Source organism: Coffea arabica, chromosome 4c (genome assembly GCF_036785885.1).
Source record: "Coffea arabica cultivar ET-39 chromosome 4c, Coffea Arabica ET-39 HiFi, whole genome shotgun sequence".
In the NCBI taxonomy this organism is placed as follows: Eukaryota; Viridiplantae; Streptophyta; class Magnoliopsida; order Gentianales; family Rubiaceae; genus Coffea; species Coffea arabica.
This window is the reverse complement of record NC_092316.1, coordinates 2,202,267-2,228,262: the sequence shown is the minus strand read 5'-3', so window position 1 is coordinate 2,228,262 and position 25,996 is coordinate 2,202,267. Positions and strand designations below refer to the sequence as shown.

At 37.7% G+C, this 25,996-nt stretch overlaps 4 protein-coding genes across 7 annotated transcripts; all 4 read right to left on the bottom strand.

Annotated features, from left to right (window-relative positions):
• Positions 1–5,037: 5,037 nt before the first annotated feature.
• LOC113741668 (ruBisCO large subunit-binding protein subunit beta, chloroplastic-like) lies at positions 5,038–10,419 on the bottom strand. Its single transcript, XM_027269254.2, has 15 exons — positions 9,860–10,419; positions 8,657–8,915; positions 8,414–8,539; positions 8,129–8,266; positions 7,944–8,039; positions 7,478–7,720; positions 7,150–7,384; positions 6,890–7,059; positions 6,721–6,798; positions 6,567–6,638; positions 6,361–6,465; positions 6,187–6,279; positions 5,967–6,059; positions 5,493–5,616; positions 5,038–5,372 (listed from the first exon to the last, which is right to left on the bottom strand). Exons 2-15 carry the CDS (start codon positions 8,897–8,899, stop codon positions 5,359–5,361), a joined length of 1,830 nt encoding a protein of 609 aa, XP_027125055.1. The 5' UTR covers positions 8,900–8,915; positions 9,860–10,419; the 3' UTR covers positions 5,038–5,358.
• Positions 10,420–10,502: 83 nt separating this feature from the next.
• On the bottom strand, positions 10,503–14,189 carry LOC113741669 (uncharacterized). Of its 4 annotated transcripts, none has more exons than XM_027269257.2 (7): positions 14,103–14,189; positions 13,777–13,894; positions 13,436–13,645; positions 11,733–12,047; positions 11,413–11,574; positions 11,237–11,320; positions 10,503–11,043 (listed from the first exon to the last, which is right to left on the bottom strand). In XM_027269257.2, exons 2-7 carry the CDS (start codon positions 13,804–13,806, stop codon positions 10,936–10,938), a joined length of 909 nt encoding a protein of 302 aa, XP_027125058.2. In that variant the 5' UTR covers positions 13,807–13,894; positions 14,103–14,189; the 3' UTR covers positions 10,503–10,935. The 4 variants fall into 4 exon arrangements, with proteins under 4 accessions (XP_027125058.2, XP_027125056.2, XP_071901458.1 ...); XM_027269255.2 differs by having other exon boundaries at positions 14,028–14,138; XM_072045357.1 differs by lacking the exon at positions 14,103–14,189 and adding an exon at positions 13,999–14,023.
• Positions 14,190–14,814: 625 nt separating this feature from the next.
• Positions 14,815–16,035, bottom strand: LOC113742428 (early nodulin-like protein 7). The gene is made up of 2 exons (XM_027270262.2): positions 15,716–16,035; positions 14,815–15,320 (listed from the first exon to the last, which is right to left on the bottom strand). The coding sequence occupies exons 1-2, from the start codon at positions 15,915–15,917 to the stop codon at positions 14,938–14,940; spliced, it is 585 nt and encodes a 194-aa protein (XP_027126063.1). The 5' UTR covers positions 15,918–16,035; the 3' UTR covers positions 14,815–14,937.
• Positions 16,036–16,521: 486 nt separating this feature from the next.
• LOC113742349 (probable inactive ATP-dependent zinc metalloprotease FTSHI 2, chloroplastic) lies at positions 16,522–24,469 on the bottom strand. Its single transcript, XM_027270179.2, has 12 exons — positions 22,832–24,469; positions 21,782–21,954; positions 21,337–21,438; positions 21,085–21,249; positions 20,812–20,952; positions 20,408–20,566; positions 19,271–19,356; positions 18,908–18,986; positions 17,963–18,085; positions 17,497–17,553; positions 17,166–17,405; positions 16,522–17,030 (listed from the first exon to the last, which is right to left on the bottom strand). The coding sequence occupies exons 1-11, from the start codon at positions 24,192–24,194 to the stop codon at positions 17,193–17,195; spliced, it is 2,661 nt and encodes an 886-aa protein (XP_027125980.1). The 5' UTR covers positions 24,195–24,469; the 3' UTR covers positions 16,522–17,030; positions 17,166–17,192.
• Between the last annotated feature and the right edge of the window lie 1,527 nt (positions 24,470–25,996).

Sequence of the window (25,996 nt, the reverse complement as noted above, 5' to 3'; positions counted from 1 at the left end):
ATTAGTAGAGTAGCATCGATCATAATTAATTAATAACATGTTTGTACGTATTACGAATGGTAGCTAGAATGATGCTTCTTCATTCTAACACTTTGCGGATTGGTAGGTAGCCAGATTGGTCAACACTAAAAAAAAAAAAAGAAAGAAAGAATTAGCCGTCATGGTAGCTAGCTAGTTGCAGAGATGTATGTTGTAGCTTGACCAATTATGCATTTCTTCACCCCTGCACGTTAAGTTAGGTAACGATACAAGACAATCAAATTCCCATAATCAAAGCATTATTAACAAACTTCGAAAGAAAGACGCAGTGTAAAACGTGTCACGTGGTTTGCCGTCTGCCACAACTTGAGCACATTTGCAGTGAAATGAACCGGAGAAGAGGCAATTCTCACGTAGAGAGTAGAGAGGATTGCAGTAGAAAATTAAACTAAAAGCAGCATCATATATATATATCCTAGGATTGATTGAAGAATTGGGTCACCGTGAATGGAATGGAATGTATATATGATATATGATGATATGCATTATGCAACACATTTTCTAGCACTGCTAAACTTTAGTTTCAGCTCACGTGCTGTAGGCTGCAGGTTTACAATTTCGGGAGGTTGGTGGTGACAGACTGGATGAACAGAAGCATATACCAGCCAACCCAAAAATAGATGGAATGGTTTCATTAGTTCTGTCGTACCACCATACAAGTACTGCTTACTACTACTTTCTAAGAATGGTCGGTCATTCACTTTGTTGTACCATGGCATAACACGATCGATAGATGACGGAGGTCGATGTTAAATTGGGTGATTCGGACGTGTCGTGTTTCAAGGGTTTCATGACTGGACGCTGAACCCATTTTTTTTTTTTTTTGTTATTAAATTTGTAACAAATTCGAATTTATCTGCCCAACCCATTTATTTATACTCATTTAAATAAATGGATATAAATTGGTGAGTCGAATCAACCCACTACTTACTAATTAAACGGATTTAATTGAATAGCATATAGCCACATCCAAAGTTAATGGGATGAATTTAAATGGATCAATATAATTGGATTATGGTTGGTGCCTGTTCGTTGTTCACTGCTCGTTTTCTTCAACTAGGGCGCGGTGTAATTTTCAAGTTTGCCTAGAAATGTTCTTTGATTATTCAAATTGGGATATTCAATATAAAGAGTTACATGAAGGTGCACCCAAATCTTTGTGATTATTTTTTTTGTAATTTTATTAAGCAATGAAGAGAGCCACAATTTCAGTCTGGTTGCTAAATGATAGTCATTTTTGTTATGCTGACTAATTGGACAACAATGGCAATGTTATTGGTTTGAAAATAATAATATATCACTGTGTAATGCTGCCTTATATTTTTTATGTACACCAAAATCTGTGACTTTCTAACTCAAAAAAAAAGAGCAGTGTAGTACTGCAATAAGGCTTGGCCTTATTTTTATACTCTGATACAGCCAATCCACTATTTTCGTAACTGCATCAAATTAACCCAAAGACAGCAGAGAAAGACCCGTTACTTTGTAGTACAATTGTAGTACAATAGCCAAAATGGCTTCATTAGCTTTTAACTTCAAGAAATCGACAGAAAGGAAAAGAAATTGTGCTTGCATATCAACCGTGCTTTTACCATATAAGGTAGATGAAGAGAAAAAGAATGAAGGAAGAAAGTCAAAACATGTGAATGCGAAAATTGCACGTTTTCCTTTTCAGCAACTAAGTCCAAAAATCACTCTCACCGCCCAATTGAACCCCGTGTCCTACTTAGAGCTAGCGTGGAATTAAAAATAAATAACCCTTCTACCTTCGCATCGCATAATTGATGCGTGCTTTTGCGACACATCAAAAGTAAAGCACGGTGATCATCATCATTTTCTGACTCAGGTTTTGAGTCACGATTCCATTTAGATGTAGGTACCGCATTTTGCTGCGCAGAAGAATAACGGAACTACTCGTACGGTCTGATGCTATAAATATGAACGAGTCAAATGGTTTTGCCCAGCTCACGTCTGCGAACGCCCGCAATATTCCGTTAATTCGGCCGCTCTCATTGTCTCTAAAACTAATTAAAAAGGCAAATCTTATAATACTCTCCATGATTTGGTCGTTGGAAAAATTTAACCGCCGCCCCAATTGTCGCATCATGACATTTGGCCAGGATGTTCGTTTCAGTATATGCGTTCTCTTCTTTTCTTTTTCTGGCATGTTCATTGAGCTCAGCAGACAGAAAATTAAACTTCAACTGTTTGATTCTTTTTTTTTTTGTTTAAAGAATGACTGGGGAAAAAAAACAATTATAGAATTCATTCCATTGCTCCTAGTTGTCGTTTGTGTCTAGAGACACAGGCAGACAGAGCTGAGTCTCGTGATGGAAGAAGCCAAGAAAACAATGTTAATAGACAACACTCAAGTTTTGTGCTGACAACAATGTTAAGAGATCAAGTTTTGAGCTGAGTCTCGTGATGTTGCGAGCGTTTAGCACTATCTTTTACTAGTTAGTACATTGTAGCTAGTGGTATTATTGTTCCTGGAAATGAACGAGGGAACGAATGCTGCAATTTTATAGCAGAAGATCGCGTACTTCTCCAACTCAAAAGTTCTTATCATCTTCATCGATGTTCGTATTTTGTCTCTTGATTTTATGGGATTGGTAGGGACGACGGAAATCATTCATTCACAATCTTAAAAGCACAGTACTGTCTCCGCAAAACGGAAACCTTCTCTTTCCCAATACGTGTCACCAGATGTTTAAAGATACTACTAGTACGTACATCTTTAACAAAGTCAATCATCACTAGACAATAACAAACCCAAAATGAATTCAACTGGCTCTTCATTGCCCCGGAGAAGGAATCGCATGGAACTATTCATCTTGATTGCTGGCTGGCACTACCAAAGTTGGAGGAATTAAACTGAATTGGATTTCTTGGCCTTCCGTCTTTCTTTCCCTTTCATGTTACATTCCTAATCCAGCCACCAGCTTGCACTTTTCATAAACAAATTTCTCATTCCACGTCCGTAATCATTGCTAAAAGATATAAACAACAACTTTCGTGAAAATTCCTTTCATTTTAGACTTCCCTTGCTGTATGTATGCAAGTCAAGCAAACGGAAGGACGACAGCTGACATGTCACAATTGGACATTTACTGTTAATAATGTGCAACGTTCCGTTACTCTTTTTTTTTTTTTTGGCCAACAACGATATATTGTATAACCTACTCTATCCTAATCTAAGGGGAGGAGGAGTCTAAGAAGGCTTATGTTAGGGGCTAGTGAGTATACAGATCCAATTAAATCAAAAAAGTGATATGGCACTACCCTTAAATTTTTTTTACTGTAGGTGAGGGTTTAGGAGGGACTTAAGTCCCTTACTGAGCTAAGCTCAGTGGTTGCAACGTTCCGTTACTCTTCTCCTTGAAATTTTACATGATGTACTAAAAAAAAAAAAGAGGCTGAACTCGTATATATACGTGGCTTGCTTACTAACTAACGGGTATGAATACCATGTCAGTTATTCCTAATTTAAATTTTAACTTTAGCATGTCAATCTATTATTAGTATGTAGTTCCAGACTATTCCAAAAAGTAATAAATAAATAAACAATCCAAAATTGCAACATTTTGTATTAAACACTCGTGATTGTTCAAATTCCAACGATGCGATTCGAGGCACGGATGATATATATTATCAGTGTCAAAGAGTAATGATAAGGGTTCGACTAAAATTAGCCACGTACATGCATCTAAAGGAATGACAAAATTTGGTAATTTTTTTGGCTCTTCTGCGCATCATATGGTACACGAACGATAATAGAGAAGAAGAGAGAAACAACAAAACCAAAATTTGATAATGCACCGCCACAGCAAATTGGTAAGCTGTAATAGTCATGGCCTCTTTCTTCTCCTTTGGTTTGCCTTGAGATGCCACTTACGTGGCCTGCGGAAACCACAAAGGGGTTTCTTAGGATACACACAGGAGTTTTCTTGTCGGATTTGGCATGCGACTTTATATAACCCACCCCCCGGCCTCTTCCAATTATATGAACGTTATTTTAGTGAAGAGACAGTATAATAATGGTTGATTGGAAAGTGACTGATTCTTCCCTAAACAAAGGGGATAAATCATAAAATGAAACGAGAAAATGGCTTTTATTTTTATTTTTGTCTGGAAAGTGACCCCCTCCTCTCCTCTCCTCTCCTCTCTTCTCTCTTTGGGCTGCTGCAAGTCACATTAGATGATATAGTCTTAAAGCACTATGATTATGCTTTTGTTGTAGAGTGCCTTCCTTTTTTAAGTTGGCTCCAACTGCATGCATAAGAAGATAAGTTATGACTGATGTACAATGCACACGATTTTGTGATTAGACGCCAATTAGGCTGTCCGAAGCCAAACATATCCAAACAATTTAGTGATGAGCACGCCCTCCCTCCCTATGACAAATGGATTATAATATACATGGAAGATTGGTACTAATCGAACGGTGGAGGGAAAAGATTAGCCCCAGCAGATCCTCGCAAACGTGAAGAAAGATGAAAACTGATTTTACCGTCGCACGAACAAAATGAGACGGCAACGCAGACAACCTTATTATATTATATATAATAATGATAATAATGAGCCGAGCCGGATCCTCTAATAATGGCCCGCAGAATGGGGCTGGGATCCGTCTCGAATTAGCGGATGGATACCTTTCTTACAACTTCACCGCCATTTGATTTAGTTAATATTTGAATATGATCGTCTACCTTCCGCTTTTCCTTCGTTTTGGTCTTTTGCTGTTTCTTGATTTTGATCTTCTAACTTTAATAAGCTCGCCGTTGGCTAAGGATTCGTTGGATCTGGGTGGGTATCTTAACCAGCATATGAAAAAACTTAACAAAAAAAAAAAAAAAAAAGAACGATTCCCCACGAAGTTAGTTTATTAGTTGATTTCATGCGAATGAATACACAGATTCCTGGAATGATACAAATGCGAATGAACGAGGAGCGCCGCCGCGCTCCTAAATGTGTGTCAATAAGCACGAGAACTAGAAGTTGCAGAAAACGATGATTTATTCAACGTTTCGGACTATGATTTACTTGCACGCACAACTTGCGGGTTCATGGATGGCTGATGAGTACAATTTGTGCCATAAATATCGGCTATTTGACTAATAGCTGTTACCGATTAGCGATGACAAAATTTCAGAACGAATGCAAGAAATCAGGCAGGTGAAAATGCCTGCAAATACAAGTCCATACGAGTTTCTCGTGCTCTCTTCAAGGGTAAAAGAGCTGCATCAACCACGTTTAGAGCTGTAACCCACCTAGAATCGAGTCCTCATGGTTCGGGCAATCAACTATGTGCCGCAGCAATTAGTAACCATAACCTGATCACACAAACAATGAAGGTGACGTATAGTTGCAGCTTCCTAAATAGATCAGGAATTACCACTGGATAGATACTTCAAAGTGCATTGAGTGAATTATGGAAGATACTAATAATATACCTGAATTATCCATGGGATTTCCAGCAGCCACAGGTTCTGGCACCTTAATGTCCACAACCACTGCATCCGAGGTGAGGAAAGTCCTGGCAACCGATGCTGCATGCTCCAGGCAGCATCTTACCACCTGAACAACAAGTACATTTACCTAGTTACAAGCTTACGAGAGAATGTTCAGATGGACATACATCTAAGAAGTACAAATTGATCAGAGAATAGGTTTATGCACTTTGAGGAACAATTGACATATGAAAGTGGAATTGTTATTGGCACGAGGTGCCAGATGTAGGGCGAGCCAGGCTTTTCTCTCTACTAATTACAAAGCCAATCGAAGGGGGTATAACCCATTTAAGGTGAAGTTCCCTGAACCATATTATAAAGCAACACCTGGCTTGACTAATCATCTTATCACAATCAACACATTACAGATTTGAGCCAAACCAAGTATTTCTGTATGCCTAGAGACAAAACACTTGCCTTTGTGGGATCAATGATACCAGCAGCCATCAGATCCTCATAGTTTCCAGTTGCAGCATTATAACCAAACTTAACATTCTCACTAGACAGCACCTGTAGAGGGAGGGAGTTTAAAACTCAACTTACCAAGTAAACAAATGAACATCTTTCAAAAAAAAAAAAAAAATTTGTTATAATAAAAAGGGGCACGTAAAATGGAGCAAGTTACATCAAGCCACACCTTTTCAATTACAACACTTCCATTGACCCCTGCATTCTTGGCAATTAACTTCATTGGGTAACTCAATGCCCTCTTAACAATGTCTGCTCCGACCTGCAACCATTCAACATATGAGTTCAACGTTATGCAGGAACCCCAAAGATGGCACGTTGGAAAATCACACAGACATATCACCTTCTGCTCATCATTGTCAAGGGAGTCCTTGATGGCATCAACTTTAGCAGCAAGCCGCAATAAGGTGCATCCACCTCCAACGACAATGCCTTCCTCAACAGCAGCCTGTTGTAAGACAAATGATTCCAATGATGAATTGTCGTACAGGAAACCCTGTGTACCAGAGTTGTTGTGTATAAATTTAGAAGCACGTTGTTAAAAGAAACCTTCGTCGCATTAAGTGCATCCTCGACTCTCAACTTCTTCTCCTTAAGTTCTGTTTCAGTTTGTGCCCCAACCTGGACACAAGCAACCAAAATCAAAACAAAGGAAGTGTTATTAAAGGAAATAAATAAGCAAGGCATTGGCAAAAAGACCGACCTGTATGACAGCAACACCGCCTGAAAGCTTGGCAATTCTTTCATTAAGCTTTTCCTTTTCATAGTCCTGCTCAGCTGCCTGTATGACCACCCAAATGTGAGACTGTGGGGACCAGAAAAATCCACCTAATCAGAACTATGACAGGAGATAGAATAATCATTGTCCCAACCTCAACAAGGTTTTTTATCTGTGCAACTCGTTTATTTACAGCATCCTGAGTGCTACCATCACCAACAATTGTCGTCGTTTCCTTTGTCAGCACCACCTTTGCTGCATGACCTAAAACCTCACTCCCAACCTTGTCTACGGACAATCCTACCTCCTCTCTAATCACAGTACCTGATGGAATACAGGTGAGATTAAGTATGTGCTTCATCTAGAGAAGAACATGATGCATTTTAAGGAATGTATCACAATATGAAATACCACCTCCAGTCAGGATAGCAATATCATCAAGGTATTGGCTCTTGCGATCCCCAAAACCAGGAGCTTTGAGTGCAGCAATCTTCAAAGCTCCTCTAAGCTTGTTCACAACCAGAGTGGCAAGAGCTTCCTGCTCAATGTCTTCAGCAATTATTAGTATTGGATATCCTCCCCTGATGCCATCTTCCAAAATGCTGATTAAATCCCTCGCATTTGTAATCTTTTTGTCGACCAGAAGAAGCTGCACATATTGTGCTCAACCATTTAACAAAATCAAGATAAGAAACTCCCCTTAAACAACCTAAGTGGAAAAATTCAAGTGATAGCTGCTTGCCTTGCAGTTTTCATATTCAACAGCCATCTTCTCACTATCAGTCACAAAATAAGGGGAAATGTATCCACGGTCAAATTGCATGCCTTCCACGACGTAGAGATTATTATCAGAACCTTTACCCTCCTCAAGTGTCACAACGCCTTTCCTACCCACTTTGCTCATTGCTTCTGCTATCATATTACCCACTTCATAGTTGTTTCCTGCACTAACTGCAGCGACATCTGCTAATTCACTATCTTCTACCTGCAAATCCACATAAGAGAACATTTGAAATTAAAATTCAAAGGAGAGTGAGAACTTTTGATATCTGAAACTCAGCAGATGACAGCCCAAAATTGACCCTGTTAGTGAGACAAACGAACTTGCAATGCTTCCCCTGAAGATGCACTCATATCAGGCATCCTGCACAGATATTAATTTATAGAAAGTGTGTTAAATATGGAAAATTTAAAAGCTTCCACATTACCTCTTTCGACATTAATTTGAGTTCAGCCACCAAAGCTTTGGCTGTTCGCTCAATACCCCTTGTAATTTGAATAGGGTTTGCACCAGCAGCAACCACCTGCAGGAATCATGTTCAAAGACTCAAATACCTAAAATAGCAGAATAGCCATTAAAAACTCTACTAAAGCTACACACAAGTAAACAAACCTTAACACCTTCAGTTATTAGACCTTGTGCAAGCACTACAGATGTTGTTGTCCCATCCCCAGCCAAGTCATTTGTCTTTGACGCAGCTTGTCTTACTAACTTAGCACCAATATTCTCAACAGGATCCTCCAATTCGACCTATTATGATTGTCATGACATATTATATAAAACTTGTAGGCCATATACAATGTTGTCAAAGGAAATATACAAGTGAAGATAATAAAAGCGGATATTTTGAAATATATCATTTGAAGATGTCAGGGGACTAATTCATGGAAGCCCTACCTCTTTAGCTACTGTCACACCGTCATTGACAATTTTGGGAGACCCATACTTGCTTTCAAGTACTACGTTTCTTCCTTTAGGTCCCAGTGTAACACCTACTAGATCAGCAAGCTTGTTAACACCGGCCTGAAATAGAGAAATGTAAGTATTAGCCTATTAGGTACAAGAGAGATGAGATAAAAGAAACAAATATACCAATTGAGACATAGAACAATAGTGATGACATCCAAAAATGGAAGTCACCTGCAGCTTCTTAATAGCGGACCCATCCTTGTTGAAATGCAAGTCCTTGGCCATAGCCTGAACCTTGCAGCTAAGTCTTTTGCGAAGAATAACATTCTGTCTCCTGCCTCCCAATTTATTGGCAGATATAGATGTCAATGAGGACAGAGCCTCGGATGAACTAACAAATTTCTTATCTGCTGTAGAAGTGCTAGGCGAAATGAGAGAACCGACACAAGACATAGCAGTGAAAGTAGAAGCCATGTTGTAATACTAAGATCTGCAACAGTGAAAACAACAGCAATGTCAAAACTTTCAGGTAAAAGGTCACTCGCATTTCATAATTATGACGCGAAGTCAGAGAAAATGAATTGCAGGAAACATGTGTTGCAAAAAGAACAACCTAACAAGAATTAATCATCAAGCATAGAAATTGGCAATTCCTTTGCAAATCTTATGCTTGTAGTCTCTTTCCCGAGCACCAAAAGAAATTTAAAGTGAGTAATGATCTCAAGCAAGAATAAGGAAGTAGAATTGGATGTTTACAGCATGAAATTTCAACTCGTGATTAATTCTTATTAGAGAAATGACCAAACTTGTGAAGATGTAGCATCTGGAACTGGAACTTCAGCAAAAATTAGACAGGAGCAGTTGTGTAGCTCAACGTCATTGTAATAAGTAAATACAAACTTTCCCACATCCTTCAGCAACAACTCACAAAGCTCCTTTTTTTTTTTGGGTTCCAGGGAGAAAAAAAGCTGGATGCACTATATTTTTGTTACAAGATAGATATTGGAACAGACGCAAAAAAAAAAAAAAAAACACTGGAACAGACCAACCAACCACCCATTTTTACTGCACAAGAATGAAATTTTTTTTCTTATATTCAAGGGAAGAAAAAGAAAACAGATTTTGTATTCAAGGGAAGAAAAAGAAAACAGATTTTAAGGATGACAATAATAATATCCAGATATCCCCACAATGGGCAGTATTTGGAATAATCTGGCGAAATAAACAGAAAAAGATTTTAACTTTTACCTTAAAAGCACGTAATAAGAAGGTAAAAAAAAACACTTAAAAACCAAAATGAATCCCAAAATAGTACTAATGGAGATACATCAATAAATTATAAACAGACATATAAACGATACTATACTGTGAAAGAAGCAATGAGGAGAGTTGAGAACACAATACAAATTGCAGAATGTAGAAATAAAAGATTACCGAGAGAATATAAGTAAGTGGAGTTGGCTGAGGGAAGGAGGTAGTAGGAGAAGATGAGAAAAAGGGGTTTTCTGGTGGGGCGGAGGGCGTGTTAGGGTTTTAGTAGTGTTTAGGAGGAAGAAGGTAAGGACGGGGCTACTGGCTAGATGCTTTGGGAGCTCCGGTGGTTTAGAACTTTCTAGAATTTTTACCATTTGGAAATTGCAAATTATTGTCTTTTTTTTTTTCAAGGTATCTTCAATACCTAACCAGCTTAGAAGTAAACTCTACTAGTTGCACTGCACTACTTGTGACTTAAATCAGCCCAAAACACAAATCCATACTCCACTTCAGGGTATCACATTAAACAACAATTAAGCAGAAGGCTTTTTGCCCCGGATTTAGATTTTTCATTCCATCTTTGATGTTTTATGTCGATGGAATTTTTATGAACAAGCTGAATGTTCTAGACATTTGATAATCCGATTGATACCCTTTTTTTGTCCCTGGTTTGTTTTGATGTTACCAAAATTGGCAAGAAAAATGCGTTCATCGTACAAGGCTTAAACCAAGGCCTTACACTCAAAAAAGTTTATGGAGTTTCATAATAGTACTATCGATTATTCCGTTCATTTATTTTTTTTTTTCCTCACAAAAATGGAAGTGCATAAACTTTCAAATCACATATTTTAAAGAAAAATCCAAAATACTCTCATTGTCATATGACACTAATTACTATCTTCTTCTCCTCTCGCCATATTGCGACTTTGCCCAAAAGATATCCATCCTTTTGACATCGTCTACAGTACTGACTAAACATGGCCAGAGTGGAATCTTTAGATCTGCCCCATTTGATACTACAAAAGCTTCTACCCTATATGATGGCACAAGTCAGTAGCCCTGCGATGATCCGCTCGGTTCGCAATCTCAGTTGCGACAACATATGATCCGTGAAACACAGGGAACCTCACAAGTACATGGGATACAACTATAAATTGCATTAGCAGTTGGTCCAGTTTCGGCAGGTTTTTATAATCTCAGCCTCGGTCTACACACCAGTTTTTGAGGAACAGATGAGCATCTCGAGTAGAATGGTTCTAGACCAAGATAGAGCCCTCTGCCACGACAACTGCTTTTCCCCGTAGAAGTACTCTTTGATTCTTCTCGTCCAAATGGAGGTTAATCACACCACTCCTAGAAGATGCCTGCATCAAGAGAAGAACGCTGGGATCATCATATTCATTAATCAATCTCTTGCTCTCGTATGCTTTGCCAAATTATTTCCTCAGCCTTTTGAGGCACAAATGCAAAGATGCAGTTTGGTTTGTTTGTAATTTGTCTTTAAATTTGTGCACGCCGTCGTGCCCAAGAGAGGCGAGAGCGAGAGTCAAACAGCACCTGATAAGCAAGAAAATCACATTTGCCAAGCTTCTTGCTCCAGTAGGGCGCTAAGGCACAATGTGCACTGCCACAGACGGGATCCTGATATTTGCAAAGCAAAGTCATGCAACAAATGGAGCACCTCCTGGTGATATATCAGAGCCAAGATTATCTAGAAGAATAAAGAGGATCACCTCATTAACCCCAAACTTTGGGCAGAAGAAGCGACTATAGAAGTCAAATCCAGTTTCAGGCGATGCAGGCCCAGTGACAATTATCCCTCCACCTGGACATCTTTTTACCTCATCAAACTGCGGTTCCAATTCTGCAACTGCTTTTTCTGATGGGAGCACAACCTATCAAAAGTACGATTAGTGATGTCACCTGGGATGAACTCCTCAAGCATATACTATTAAACAAGTATTAGTGGTTGGTTAATTTGCAAACTTATAATTCGTCTTTTTACTTGACATAGAACAATTCTTTTAATAATTCAAATGGCAAAGAAACTGACTACAAGGTCTTCTGCAGCGGTAGTCTTTAGGATCTCAACCACGGAAGCACCATTTAAGCTTTTAGAGATCTCCGATATGTCTGCAGAATTAAATCCAGTAACCGGGACGACTGGGAAATCTAATTCAATAAAGTAGTCCTCTTGAGCATTATCTCCATTTTGAAGCTCAATAGATTCCGAGGCCCTGGATTTTGAGATTCGCCTGGCTGTTAAAATCCCTGACAGAGTCAGGAACTCGATTCTAAGAGAATTCACTAGACCATATGTAAATAGAGTCTGTGAGGCTGCTAAAGTTGCATGTCCGCAGAGTTGCACCTGCAAGCAGAAGTCATATCGAAGAGTGAATTCATCGTTCAAACATCTGACACTTACTGATACATAGCTATATAAAAAGGCCACAAAAAATGACCGAAATCATAAAAGCATCAGTGTCTATTGATCAACAATGGCCATTATATGCGTACCAAAGATACATTTAGTTATTCAAAAGATGGAGTTGAACGTTTTACTGTATTATCCAACAATCAAGATTCTGCTGGAATAGAAATTAGTACCACAAGTGGAATCTCAGGCACAGAGCTTCATCATCATAAACTTCTGAAGTCGGGCAAAAGGTGAAGAAAAATAATCAACTTTATTACACGATGAAGTTTCTTAGCGGTGTATAATTTTGACTGCATACCTAAACCCAAACTAATTGTGGCAAAAAAGGAGGGAGGGAAAATAACTATAGATGCCAAAATTCAAAAGAGAAGTCCAAATTAAGCATATTTATCAATTAAATATCCAACGCAAGCCAGCGCATTTCACAAATTTAGCTTTGAAAAAAAAAAGGATAATTTCAGAAACCGCTCATGATGTTTTTGACAATTTCACTGAACTCTCATGAGATTTAAAAAATTACATATACCTCCCTTAATTTGATATTTTTAGTAACAAAATCTTAAAATAATATTGACTTGATCAAATTTTTAAATGAATATCCAAAAATGTCCTTGTGTAATAAGTTTTAATTTACTTTCCTATAGAATTATAAGATTATCTAATGTAATTATAAAGAAAATGCATAAATTTTTCATGTTCATACGTATTATTTGATAAACAACTATAATAATAATTTTATCACTATGATAGGATACTTTTGACGATAATTTATTATGGATTTAGATTTATAAGATGTTGAAATAATTGATTCAAAATTTATAATTTTTTTGAATAGTGAGATTATCATAATTTAGTAGTGATTTTGGATAATTTTTTTTTATTTATTGTTAATTTTAATACCAAAAAATAGAAAACAAAAATTAGCAAAAAACATCAAATTATATATAAAGTTACTTATTAAAAAAAATCATTAATTCGATATTTGATTATAATAGAAAGTTAGAAACTAGAGATAATGATGGTAATTTTACAATTTTATTAGCAAAAAATTAAAATGAAAAGGAATAAGAAGTAAAAAATAATGAAAAAATAATTTTAAAGTCATTCTAACTATAAGCATACCAAACAATGAAATTTTATTAAAATATTTAATGATAGTATTGTCATTATAAATGATAAGGGAGGTATATATAATGTTTTAAATTTTAGGGGAGCTCAGTAAAATTGTCAGAAATTTTAGGGTAGGTTTCTGAAATTATCCCAAAAAAGAAAAGAAAGAAGAAGAAAAATGTGGTTGGTGCAGCGCAGGCGGGACAGACCTCAGCTACTGGAGTGAACCATCGAATTCCAAACCTGGGAGATGCTGATTGTAACTCGTCGGTGCCGTCAATCGGAGTGAGAAAAGCTGTGGTTGACATATTCAGCTCCCCAGCAACAGCTTGCAGCCATTCCTTATCTCTATTGTCCTCCTCCAACCAACACACCCCCGCCGGATTCCCCTTGAATGCCTTGTCCGTGAAGGCGTCCACCTGAAGTTTCGCACAAGACTCTGATTAAATTTTAGTTTTAGACAGCAATCTCATCTCATATATACTCGTTGCCAGCGACAAGTAAATTCTAAGTCTCACCACTAGTAGGAATGACATAACAAATTGTTTACCACAAAGTATTTAACGGGCTTTTTGACCATCCTGCAAACGAGCAAAAAAAAAAAGAAGAAGACTTCTTTCTTGCTCTGTCGTGCGCTGGAGATACCACTCTACTGCTTTCCGGAGTATCTGAGACGGCAAACCACTGAGAAAGTGAGAATTGGGGCAGGCTAAAGCTTTATGCCGGAGAAGGAACCCAAAAAAAAAAAAAAGGAGGGCCAAAACTGACAAACTTTCTGTTTTTAGCGGTACAAGAACGTACACGAATGTTTGACTTTGTTATACCAATAATAGTATTTAGCAATCTTTGTTTCATACTTTGATCTCTTGCCCCCACCTGATTAGCTCGATTGGCCACGGTAACCCTTCAGGATACGTTGTCCATTTCCATCAGGTTCAAATTCCAAGGTTAACGTGATTCAAGAGGGAGATTAATCGGGTCCGACTTATCCGAACCCGGATACCCTGTGTCGGAAAAAAAAAGTCAAATCAAAGGTCGTGACACCTATTGCCAAGTTTGCACCTGCTCTACTCAGAATATTCTTAAAAAAGGGGCAAAAATGCATCCTTTTGACAAGGGCAATTGTTTACATTTTACTGTTGGGGCCCTTTTCATCCTTTGCTTAGCCAACTCAAGTCAAACCCTGCCAATTGAAATGTTCGTTTACCTCCTATGCTTTTAGGCTGTCTCAACTCTCAATCCTCAACGTAAAAAGATAAACACTACTATCTATCTTTGATACGACTTAAATCAATACTCCAGCTTGTTTTCTAAAATGTCCAAGAGGAATCAAGAAATCAGCGTATCTAGTCGCAAAAACAGAACTACTTTCCTTTAGATAATGCATGGAGAAGTCTGTCATTAGTCTTCTCTTCTTCCTTTTTCTTTTCCAGAAAGATGCCAAGGGCTTGTTTCCTCCAACTTTAAATGAGGGATAAATTTTGAAGCGCCAATTAATCTTATACTTTCCTCATGCAAAGTTCAAAGATTACAAAAACAAAATGCAGACCAAAGAGTTAGAATAATACTGAAATATTTGACTGCAGAAATTAAATCAACGAGAAAGTTGCATCGTACTAGAAAATTCAAATACAAATAATAATATGTAATAATGAGTCTCCCTAACAAACATAGATGAATAGATGTATTGAGTTGCCACTATGACTATAACTCAAGCCATCAGTACCGTCGCGACAAAAGCAACCAGTACTGAGACCACCGATATCGAAACCACCCCATCAGCTGATGAAATTGTTGGTCCTGAATTCGAAAGTGGAGATGGGGCTGGAGAGATTCCAGGAAATGACTGAGGTGGACGGGCAATGGCTGGAGGAGAATGTGATCTGGGGTGCAGGGGAAAGACGTCGATCAGCAGCCGCTGGCCTTCTTTACAGTGATGGTGATCTCCGCTGATGAAGTACATAGGGCCTGGTTGATCCAGAGTAACCAAGGTATTGTTCCCGTCAGTGTAGGCGGTGATTGGGCTGCTTGTGTTGCAGTGATAGAATCCCCATTTATCCACCACCACCACCGAATCATTCGTATACTCGAAACCTGGTATAAAACACAACCTTGTCCACATCAACAACTACTACGTTACCATTTCAAGCATACAAGATTGAATATTATAACCCCTTGATTTAAGAGATCTTTTTTTTTTTTTTTTTTGTCTTGTAATGAATGAGTGCTAAATCCTTATGTTATGCACTTCCAACTTCTGACTTCTTCTGCCCTTTTCTTTCTACTCAAGTTCTTGTAATTAGAAAGGAAAAAACTTCATCACTGAGTACGGTTCAAGATTGCCACCGCAGAAACATAAGAATGCAAGTTACTCCCTCAACAAAACCCAACAAAAAAAAAAAACTTTGCATTAGCCTTGTGTCATGCTGTGGTTTTAAAATCATGCAACATAAAGCTAGTTTAGGAGAGAAATGAGTACGAAAACTCACGAAGAGAATCTCCAACGTGGAATCTCCTTCTGGAGGCCCATAGATTATACATATCAGTTTCGTTCAATGTGGGCTGTCGCCAGCCTAAAGCATCACCCACTTTGAATTCCTCGGCAGCCACGACCATGGTAGGAGTAGCACTGAAGAATATCACTGGAATGACTAATGCACAAACACAGCAGAGAACTGAACGAGGTGCCATTTTGATGTTTTTTTTTAGCAGTACTACTTGTTAATGCTGTTGTTACTGAAAACGAAGGTTCTTCTCGAGAGGAAATATGAAAAGCTTCAAGAAGTTGTAGGTAGGCAGATGGGGGTGGTGTTCCCTGATATATAAAGTTGCAGTTTTTGAAGAGCAAAAGGGCGGAATTGAAAGTAGTGGTACAGTAGTTACAAGGTGAACGTGGAGGGAGTTGCTGTGTTTGGCGCTTCAACTACTCAAGCAAGACGTAAAATCCAGGAGTGGAGGAGGTCGTGGGGGTAATTAGAGGTAGTTGTCTGTTGTCTTTTTCACTTGATCATCAGTAATATACACATGTTTTCCTCTTAAATTTTCAAAACTTGCTCACGGGAAAAAACAAAAAAAAAAATTAGTCTCAGTGAATAAAAGCAAACACAACAGATTTTGGATCCTATTATATGGGTAACTTTACTAAGAAGTATCTTATTCATTGATAAAAGTACAAAAACTATAGTATGAGAATAAGGAAAATGATGGTTAAACCGAAACAAAGGAGACATTGGCCCCAGTTCAAGCTAGGTCATACGAGGGAGAGGTGACATTGCCCAAGTGCAAGAAAAACGCAGAAATCGAAATCCAACTCGACTTTACATATATATATATATATAGTCACTTCAAAAGATCTTGATGTAAAATTATCCATGGAGACTAATGCTCAACTTATAGTACCACTTACGGAACTTAATCCAAAAATCATAACAGCATATAGTGAACTCTCCGCCACCCTCTTCGCAGTAACAAAATTTCCGAACGAATTACCAAACCCCGGCATTCATTTGGGGGCACACCTACGAGCTAATAATCGACAACATATAAAGAAGGGCCTCTTCGTTCATCCCTCCTGGGCTCTCTCTTTCAAAATTCTGGGAACTCAGAACAATTAGTTAGCCAGCCCAGCTGCAGGCTGATATAGCATGTCCTCAGCGTCCAACATTTTACAGGGATACACGGAGAGACCATCACCATGCCCCAGCCTGGATGCTGCAATCGTCTGGTTCATTCATCTATAATTTGCATAGTTCGTCTGAAAGCTCAGCAGGCAACTGCTTATACACTGTGTCTGCTCTTCTGATTCTGAAAGGAAAAAAAAAACGAATTACCGTTAGGATAGATAAAAAAGAGGACAGCAAAAGAGAGGAATGCTCAAAATCTCAAACCAATTATACTAGTTTGGGAGAATAGATAGAGATGCTGAAAACGTGTAAGAACCTTATAGATCCTCTCAAAAAACTATGATCAAGAACTTCTAAGAGATGCTTCTTGCTGGTCAGTTATCAGGTCTTGAAACTCTGAACGTTTGGTGGACCTGATATCTATTATGCTTGGGGGCATTTGTTGGAGAAACCCGTGTGATTCAACTAAGTCAAAGAATTCTTGCTTGGTCAGGCTTTTCTTCTCAACAAGAGAATCAACCACCACATCCATGAGGTTTTTGTTGCGCTGGAGGATCTGCGTGAAATATTACAAGTACAAACATTCAGTAAATATCATTTTCCCTTTTGCTTCTGATAAAATATTTCATCTCATCATGTACAGCCACCTCTTTAGCACGTTCATAGCACATATTTACAATCCCCAGAGCCTCTAAATCAATGTCCTGAAAAAAGAGATTTACGTTGTCCATGTCAGCAGCTTGACGAGCATATTTATGCTAGAGAAAGTAGCCCCCAAGAGGAAAAAACGAAAAAAAGGGTAATAAGAAGGCAGTGTGCAATTTCTGCATTTTCAGTAATCTCACATATAACTCAAAAGTCAATTAAAGCTTTAAACTGCAAAGGCATGAACTAGTCATATGCGTAATTCTAACCACAAGATGATTCCTCTCTTTTTAGTGACTGAGAAAATTGACAATCTAAAGGGAAAAATTGAAAACCGCAAAAAGGCAATTCTCAAGTTAAAGCGAAAAATTGAAATCAACAAAAGAGATGGAAGCTTCAGCAAGTCCCCCTGAAAAAATAAAATAAAAAATAAAAAAGATCAATGAGGATGGCAGAGTGAGGCTTTACATTCAAACGATCAGCAACCCAGAAGTCATTCAGACCATAATGTTTCTCCGAGAGACCACCAATAACAAGTGTTCGCGCAGCTGACCTAGCATTGTCTGCAGTTTCCGCCCATATCGTGCTCAACTGGAATTTTATCGCACAGAAGTAGCAAGTTACTAAAAATACAGTTAAAACACAAATGCAAGAATTTTTAATTCACTGTAATTGGGATTGTTAGTTTAAACTAAGAGCCATAAATGGCTATCATTTTCTCCTCTGAAAGCCAGTTAAATAAGATGTTGTGAGCACCACCAAGTCCCACAAAACATTATTTGACCCACTCTATAAGCCAAAAGCACCAAAATCAGATCCATAATGATGGGATTCGTTAGTAGGAGCACGTGCATTTTAGTTGCAAATGAATTAATAGCAAAAATCTTCCCTCAGATCAATATACAAATCTGCGTTCATGCAATAAAGCAAATGTGCATTATAGGGAAAGCATTGATGGAAGATGCATAGTAGGATATTACGAGAGAAATTCGATTTTTGAGTAAAGTTACATTCATTTGGCTGTTGCTTCTCAGCTGATCGCTCTAGCAATATCCCAAGGCCACATAAGTTATCAAGTTCAGTAAGGCCAGTACAAGTTTTAATTATTAAAGTTCTAGCCAATAATCAGAATGCAGTTTGAGTTTCTAAATGCTTATAGGAATCATGATAAATACTCAGGAAAGTCTCTGCATGTTTGCTTCTGCAGCCAACGATTAAAGTCCTTCATGAGAATATGAATTCTAAAGGAGTCCTTACAATGAAAGGTCTTACAACAGGCAGTAACACATAAAGGCATCACCAAGGCATTCAAAGTTCACCCAACTAATTTGATCTGAGACTTAAAACTGATACCGTTAATGCCAATAATTGAATGTCTGTTCCTTAGGAAAGTACGATCTAAAGTTCTTTTACCTGGCCCTCTCCATACCACAACTCATCAGCTGCACGTGGTGCTAGTTGAACAGTGATATGATCTAAGAGAGATTGGCGGCTGCAAGAAATTCAGACATGAAGAGTTAAATGAACAATCATGTATAATTATTGAGAAGTCAAAGAAATTACCACAATTTCTGTGCCTATATTTCTGTGAGGGCCAATATCCGGTTTTAAGATGTAAACAGTAGGAAGCATCAGCACTACTTAGTCAATCTTTGGAAGTTTGCTATAATACTCACAGATATGAATAACTCTCCAATAATTAAAACTGATGTTGCAATTTTTTTATTCACAGATTTTTTATGCAGGAAGCTCCACTGATGGTAAAAGCAGTCATACCTTAGCATTCCTTCCTTAAATTTAACATGATCCATCTTGAACCGAACATAACCTAGTTCCCTTCCAGCTCTTGGAGCAATGGTTACCTGCACAAAACAATAATAAATTTGCAAATCAATTCCCAACTCATTAAATGATGAAAATGAAAAGCAAATGAACAACCATTTGCAATAAGTCCAAGTAGGAAAATAATCAGCAATCAAATGCAAAAGAAAAATTTTCAACTATATCAAATGCAAACAAGAGGAATGTCGTAAATCAAACAAATATTATCATCAGCATGTTGATTTCAAGGGATATGTCTGCAGAAAGGAAACGGAAGTAGTATCAACAATGATTAAACCAGTAGGTAATAAAATACTTTGGGACCAGCACATAACTTCTTAACCACATCCAATGACTGCAAAAACTGACCATACAGAACTGCATTCCCAGTACATCAATTAAAGAAATAGCAATTCAGCTTCAATAAAATTTCAAAATGAAAGTTGGAATGAAAAACTTCACACAGAACACATATATAAACAATTACGGCTTGCAATTCTGTCATATTAGTCTGTTTTGAAAGAGATTAGGTGCCACTAAGAACCTGCATAGCTAAAAGTTGAATTCTACAGGCTTTCTTTGCCAATAAATCTGTCAAGTTAAATGAAACAGGATAAACATTCCCACTATTATTAGTAGATGTTTTAGATGTCCAATATGCACAGAAATTGGAACAGTGCTTATTGTTATAAACGAAAAGTCTAACCAAAACAATGTGAGACAGTTTCTTGGCATCACAAGGCAAGACTGATAGGTGTTACAAGCAGATTTTCACATTTCAGCAGCCAACAAAGTCCTAAATAACTAATCAATAAAAGAAACACTAAAAGTAGTCAATATCAACTGTCATATTTTTCGTGCAAGTATCTTGGTATTAATATGCTTCATTATCATGAGTAATAGAATAAGATTGTCAACTGTGTTAAACAATCAACCTAAAAGCATAAGTTTGATATAGAAAATAAGAAACTCGTTACAAGTTTCATTATCCATGAATTATCACCAAAGTAGGGAACAAAGGACTCAGTTGTACAACTAGCAAAACAGGTAATCGCAAGTTCATCATTCTATACTATGAGGTAGAGATCATACAAATTCAATATTCTTGAGGTCAGGGAAGTTCACTGCTACTACAGCCATTGCTGCTTCATTAATAGCAACTTGCTTCCACATCTCAGGGCTCCTCTCTTTTCTATCTAGCATACCTCTTTCTTCCATTTGTGCAGCTTGCAACAAATCATCAGTTGTTATCTGCAGAAATGCAGAGATCTTAGGGGTATCCACTAGACACAATCAACTGATTCATGAAAGTGAAGGCTCTTTCTAAACCAGAAGCATCCATGAAAAGATTTTGCTTCCACACCACCCCCCCCCCCCCCACAAAAAAAAAAGATTAAAAGAATTAGTGGAAAAATCAAGGACATGACATGGAAAGTATTTTATGAAGACAGGTACAAGATTGTCAAGCTACTTTGCTTTTGTGGGCAATATAATACCTCAGTTCTTCCATCACGCATCATATTGATAGCAGCAACCTCAATAATGTTGGCTAGCTCTGCACCAACCATGCCATCAGTCATACTTGCAACAGCCATGTAGTCAACGTCTGGAGCCATAGGCTTCTTACGAGCATGGACCTAAGACAACAGATACAAGAAAGAATATTACTCATATTTAGTCCATTTCAAGACATTACAGAAAAATAAATTTCACATTCTGAATTACAGTTTGGAATTACAAATCTAAATTATAACAGGGATGAATCACACCTGCAGAATTTCAATCCGACCTATCAATCCAGGCTTAGGGATATATATTTTCCGATCAAATCGTCCAGGTCTTACAAGTGCTGGATCCAAGATATCTGGTCTATTTGTGGAAGCAATAGTGATCACTTCACCTTTACCTTCAAATCCATCTAGACAGACAAGAAGCTGAAATATAACAATACCATAGCATTTCAAAATGGAGAGATATACCAATATGTGAAATAGAATACAAGTGCAGTATGTTAAAGAAACCTGATTCAAAGTAGCATCACGTTCTTGTCCACCAGAACCCTTAATCAAACCACGCTCCCTCCCCACAGCATCCAGCTCATCAATGAAGACAACAGATGGAGCCTATGCAAACAAATTGTATGTTCTCAGGTAGAATAAACTGATAAACTTCCGCTTTATTTAATGGTTGTTAGTAATGATTATGAGGGGATTCACATGCAAGCAGAATTTAATTAGAGGAAGCACATTTTTAAGAACAACAGCTGTGGAAAACAACAATAACCCTTGCTTTTATTGTAAAACAGACAGCAGAAGAAGGAAAAGAAAAAGACAACGAAGGCAAAGTTAACGCAATAGATCAGATTGTAAATATGACTACAACCAAAATGCACTATGGCACATAGCTCCAAGGAAAAAACATGAAAAGTTTGTGTGGGTAATGAAAACACACTGAATTATAGCTTACATTCTCCCTTGCTTCTTGGTAGAGTGCTCGAACACGGGAAGCACCAACACCAACATAAATTTCTACAAACTGAGAAGCAGATATAGAAAAGAAGTTTACACCTGCCTCGCCAGCCACAGCTTTTGCTAATAAAGTTTTCCCGACCCCAGGTGGACCACAAAGAAGTATGCCCCCTGGAAGCATTTTAAGACAGAAAGCCCAGTGAACATTATCAGAGTACTATGCCAAAAGAATAACCTACACCCATCATGTTGAATCATGACAGAGCGGGAGTTAAGATGTGATCTTGCCGTGTACAATGAAATCTTTATTATAGCCAACCAACAGTCTAAGTAATTGCCTAAGATTGTGGTCACATGTAAAGAAAACAAGTTCACACATCACAAGCATACACAGTGCTTAAAGTTGAAGTAAAGGCGAACCATATGATAAATCAGACAAAGAAAATTGTAATATCATTCAACTGTAAAAAGGCATAGTTAGCCATTATAGGTGAGTGAGTAAGAACTACAGTTAGAAACATATAACCATACTTGTGAGAGAGGACAAAAACAAAAAACTTTTGCTGCACATATTGATGCAAAGAAAGAACAAAGAACAAAGAATAAAGAAAAAAAAAAGACTCTGCAGCGGCGGAAATGACCTACGTGTCAGCACATAAAGCGTATGAAGGAGAAAAAGATATTTTAAGCGAGTTTGTGTCAGCCTAAAATGATTCCCAGACCCCCTTAGCAATATCGAAAACACTCTAAGAAAGGTATAATTTGATATTCCAGCACATTGCTTGAAAGTCACAACACCTTGGCCCCAACACAGAGGTTCGTCATTAGTAAGAAATAATTGATAATCTTGTCCTTACACGACAACTGAAATAGCCAGAGAAAATTCATGGAACAAAAGATCAAAACTTCTAAGTAGGAGATCTCAGAATAGATAAACAGCAAACAGTACCGGTTTTGATGCTTTTTAATGAAACAAAAAAAAAAGTAGTTTTGTTCAAGACAAAGTAAATAGAAACATTAGAAAAGAAAAGGCATGCTAAAAACTAACCAGGTATTCTAACTCCTCTTCTGCGATACATTTCCCCATGGGTAAAAAATTTGACAACCTCCTCAAGCTCTTCTCTGATTTTTCCAAGCCCTGCAACATCTGAGAACTTCACATCCACGCCTCTCTCCAAGTATTGCAGGAGTCTCTTACTTTTGGCTCTCCGTACGCGAGCACCAGATTTCATGAATTGCATTGCCATCTTCATGTATGGGTTTTCCTCTCCTTTCCCGCCTGCCTCTTCATCATCCTCAACCTCCCTGCCCTCCATTTCCCTCTCTAGCTCCCTCATCTTCTTCTTCTCTTCGGCCTCTGCTTTCTCTATCTTCAGCCTATCTTCATAATCTTTCTGCCCCCTTCTAAAACTAAGAACAACAGTAACGTAAAATATGAAGAAAAAGAACAAGCCAAGAAAATTGACAACATTAGGATCACTAGCTAAATTGTCCCAAAACCTCGACCTATCTTGAGCACTCCTCTGTGCTTGTAGCAATGATTCCTGGAACTTAATTCTCTTCATCTCCTTCCTCTTCCTCCTCTCTTCCATTTTCTTCTCCATCCTAGCCGCTTTCTCAATCATCTCCCTCTCTTTTCTCATCTTTGCCAACTCCTCATTCTGCCTCTTCTTCATCTCCTCCCTCATCCTCTTCAACTCCAATGCCTTCTTTGACTGTGGCTTCACCTTCACCAATGAAAACATCCACGATGGAATCTTCCCCAAAAGTCCCAAATAAGGCGAAGGGATATCAGGCTTTCTCAAAGGGGGAGTAAAAGCATTCATACAAACAGTATCAAGTTTCAACTCATCCCACTCTGCCCAAAATTTCGGGTCACCATCAACAGAAGGCAAGACTATCCTAACAACCTTATTATCCTCCAAAACAGCCAAAACCACCTCAGGTCGTTCCTTAAACCCAACATTAGGGGGTTTAATAATATGCTTAAGTTTATCACCTCTTCTCAAATCAATAATCTCTGAATAGGGCAACCTCTGGGTCACCGCAGGAAGCCCTTGTGACCATTTTTTCAGTTCTTGAGGACTTAAAGCCTCAGATTTTTTCCCAGCACGCTTCTTTGCAGATACTTTAGCAGCTAATGAGGGTTGGGGAAGTGCAGCTGAAATTACAGTAGAAGTTACTGCAAGTTTGAGCAATAATAAATGGGATTTCCTAAACCTTGATTCCGACTCAGACTCTGATTCTGATTCTACTTCTTCATCGGCTTTGGGGTTTTTAGCCTTGTGGCATGAAATTACCACACTTGGGATCAATTTATGGTGCTTTGAGCGGACTGGTGTTTTATATTGTGAAAAAGATAAAGATGGCGAAAATGAAGAAGGAGAAGAAAAAGTGCAAGTACAGACCATTGCTAAAATTTTTTATAGTAACAATGGAGAAAAAAAGGGGAAAAAGGCAAAGAGAGTTACATTGTTCGGATTATGGAGTAGTGGTCCAGCTGAAAGATCCGCCATCAAAATTGTAGCAATCCATAAAGCTGATGAAATACAAAAATGGTCTCAACTGCAGCTCGTTACTTCAGTTTACACGGGCAAAGTCTGACTTGGAATTGAAACATTCGCCGCTTCTCGTTCAATTGTTCAATTAGATTCTGATAAAGATAGCAAGAAATTTTGCCTTTTTTCCCTTACATTCGCATATACCAGCTCTAAGTTTGAGCCGGGCCATTCGGTGGCCTGGACTCCCTGATGCGGGCCTTGGGTGAAGAGAATACAAGATAGTACTCTGACATAGGTTAGATGAATTCTTCTGTTTTAGCTTCCAGTGAGTAACTCATTCTACCCGGAGAGGCCCAAAGAGCTGCCAGAAGCTGGCAAGGGTCCAAGATCACAATATTTGCTTTATACCACTAGGCAGGCAATTCAAGGTCAGTAGAACTTTTAAAACTATTATTCTCAAAAATAATTTTACTTCAAATTAATATTATTTATTTTCTAAAACAAAGAAATAGAATTAAAATTATTCTAAATCATGTATGATTTTTAAAAACCATAATTAAATAATTTTCAAAATCAAATTCAAGATTGAACTCAATGTTGGACTCAGCTCGTTTAATTTAACAAGCTGTGCTCGAATTTGAACTCAAATATCTATACAAATTAATGAATCGAATTCTATCAACATTTATAGCTCACCTAGTACTCGATCAAACTCAAATTTTATTTGTACAATTTACGAATAGAATATGAATATCAAGTATTCGATTCAATTTAACTTGTTAAAGTTTTAATTACGAGTATAATATCAAAATACCTAAAATTGATGTGCTTGCAACTTTAGATTTCATAGTTTACATTTACCCTCTATAATTGGGTAGGTTTATTATGTACAAGTTCTACGGGGTATAATTGAGTTGAGTTGAGTTCGAATATATATACTGTTTGAACTCTGACTGGAATTAAAATACTTGAACTCGAATTATATACATGTGTATGTGTTTAAAATTCAGTTAAGCTTGCCTCCTAATAGGGTATTAGAGCTGCTCAGTCTTGGTTCGAGGTCAATCAACATGCACTTTAACTCTAACCGAGCATACTTGCAATTCATTTGCATCCCTGGGTACAATTGTACTCTTTTTTAATGGATTCTCTTTCTTTTTTTTACAATGCACAACAGGGGATTTATGATATGTGTTTTTATTTGTTATAAAGGGATATAATCATTTTAAATTTAAATAACCCTAATCATTATTAATAAAATGAGGACACGTACCGTATATTGAAGTGTGCACTACAAAAAAATAGAAAGAAAATTCAATGGAGATCAGCCAAGTCCCGCTCCACATGCCATATGCGACAAAGCTGTATTTGCAAATTTCCGGCAAATATTATTTGGAATAATTACTGTAGCACTTTTTGTGATGTGATGTATATGAGATAAAAAGTTGATTGGGAATATAAAAAGGTGGATTGGGAAATGTGTTTATGATGCAAGCGAAATATTATTTGGAATAATGTGTGTATCCAAACACTCCCAATGGTTTTTCTTCTCATTTCTTTCTACTTGTCGGCTAAAGCAGAAAAGGAATAATTAGCACTGCTAATTGAATTGTATGATTTAAAAATTAAAAGAAACGCATCCATCATGACATGAATGTTAGGTTTAAACAGCAATTACTCAACTACTTTTTCCGTTTAATTTGTTTTCGGGG

Excerpts from the sequence above, each read along its gene's own strand:
- LOC113741668 (XM_027269254.2), bottom strand. The coding sequence starts at position 8,899 with ATGGCTTCTACTTTCACTGCTATGTCTTGTGTCGGTTCTCTCATTTCG. Across the intron at positions 6,466-6,566 it reads ATGCACTTAATGCGACGAAG|GCTGCTGTTGAGGAAGGCAT; the intron begins GTTTCTTTTAAC and ends GTCTTACAACAG. Across the intron at positions 6,280-6,360 it reads TTGACAATGATGAGCAGAAG|GTCGGAGCAGACATTGTTAA; the intron begins GTGATATGTCTG and ends GAATGGTTGCAG.
- LOC113741669 (XM_027269257.2), bottom strand. The coding sequence starts at position 13,806 with ATGGTCAAAAAGCCCGTTAAATACTTTGTG. Across the intron at positions 11,321-11,412 it reads CAAAGTTTGGGGTTAATGAG|GATCCCGTCTGTGGCAGTGC; the intron begins GTGATCCTCTTT and ends TGCAAATATCAG. Across the intron at positions 11,044-11,236 it reads GTGATTTTCTTGCTTATCAG|GCATCTTCTAGGAGTGGTGT; the intron begins GTGCTGTTTGAC and ends CTCTTGATGCAG.
- LOC113742428 (XM_027270262.2), bottom strand. The coding sequence starts at position 15,917 with ATGGCACCTCGTTCAGTTCTCTGCTGTGTTTGTGCATTAGTCATTCCA. Across the intron at positions 15,321-15,715 it reads CCACGTTGGAGATTCTCTTC|GTTTCGAGTATACGAATGAT; the intron begins GTGAGTTTTCGT and ends GTTTTATACCAG.
- LOC113742349 (XM_027270179.2), bottom strand. The coding sequence starts at position 24,194 with ATGGTCTGTACTTGCACTTTTTCTTCTCCTTCTTCATTTTCGCCATCT. Across the intron at positions 21,250-21,336 it reads GTGATGCTACTTTGAATCAG|CTTCTTGTCTGTCTAGATGG; the intron begins GTTTCTTTAACA and ends GTTATATTTCAG. Across the intron at positions 20,953-21,084 it reads GTCGGATTGAAATTCTGCAG|GTCCATGCTCGTAAGAAGCC; the intron begins GTGTGATTCATC and ends CTGTTGTCTTAG.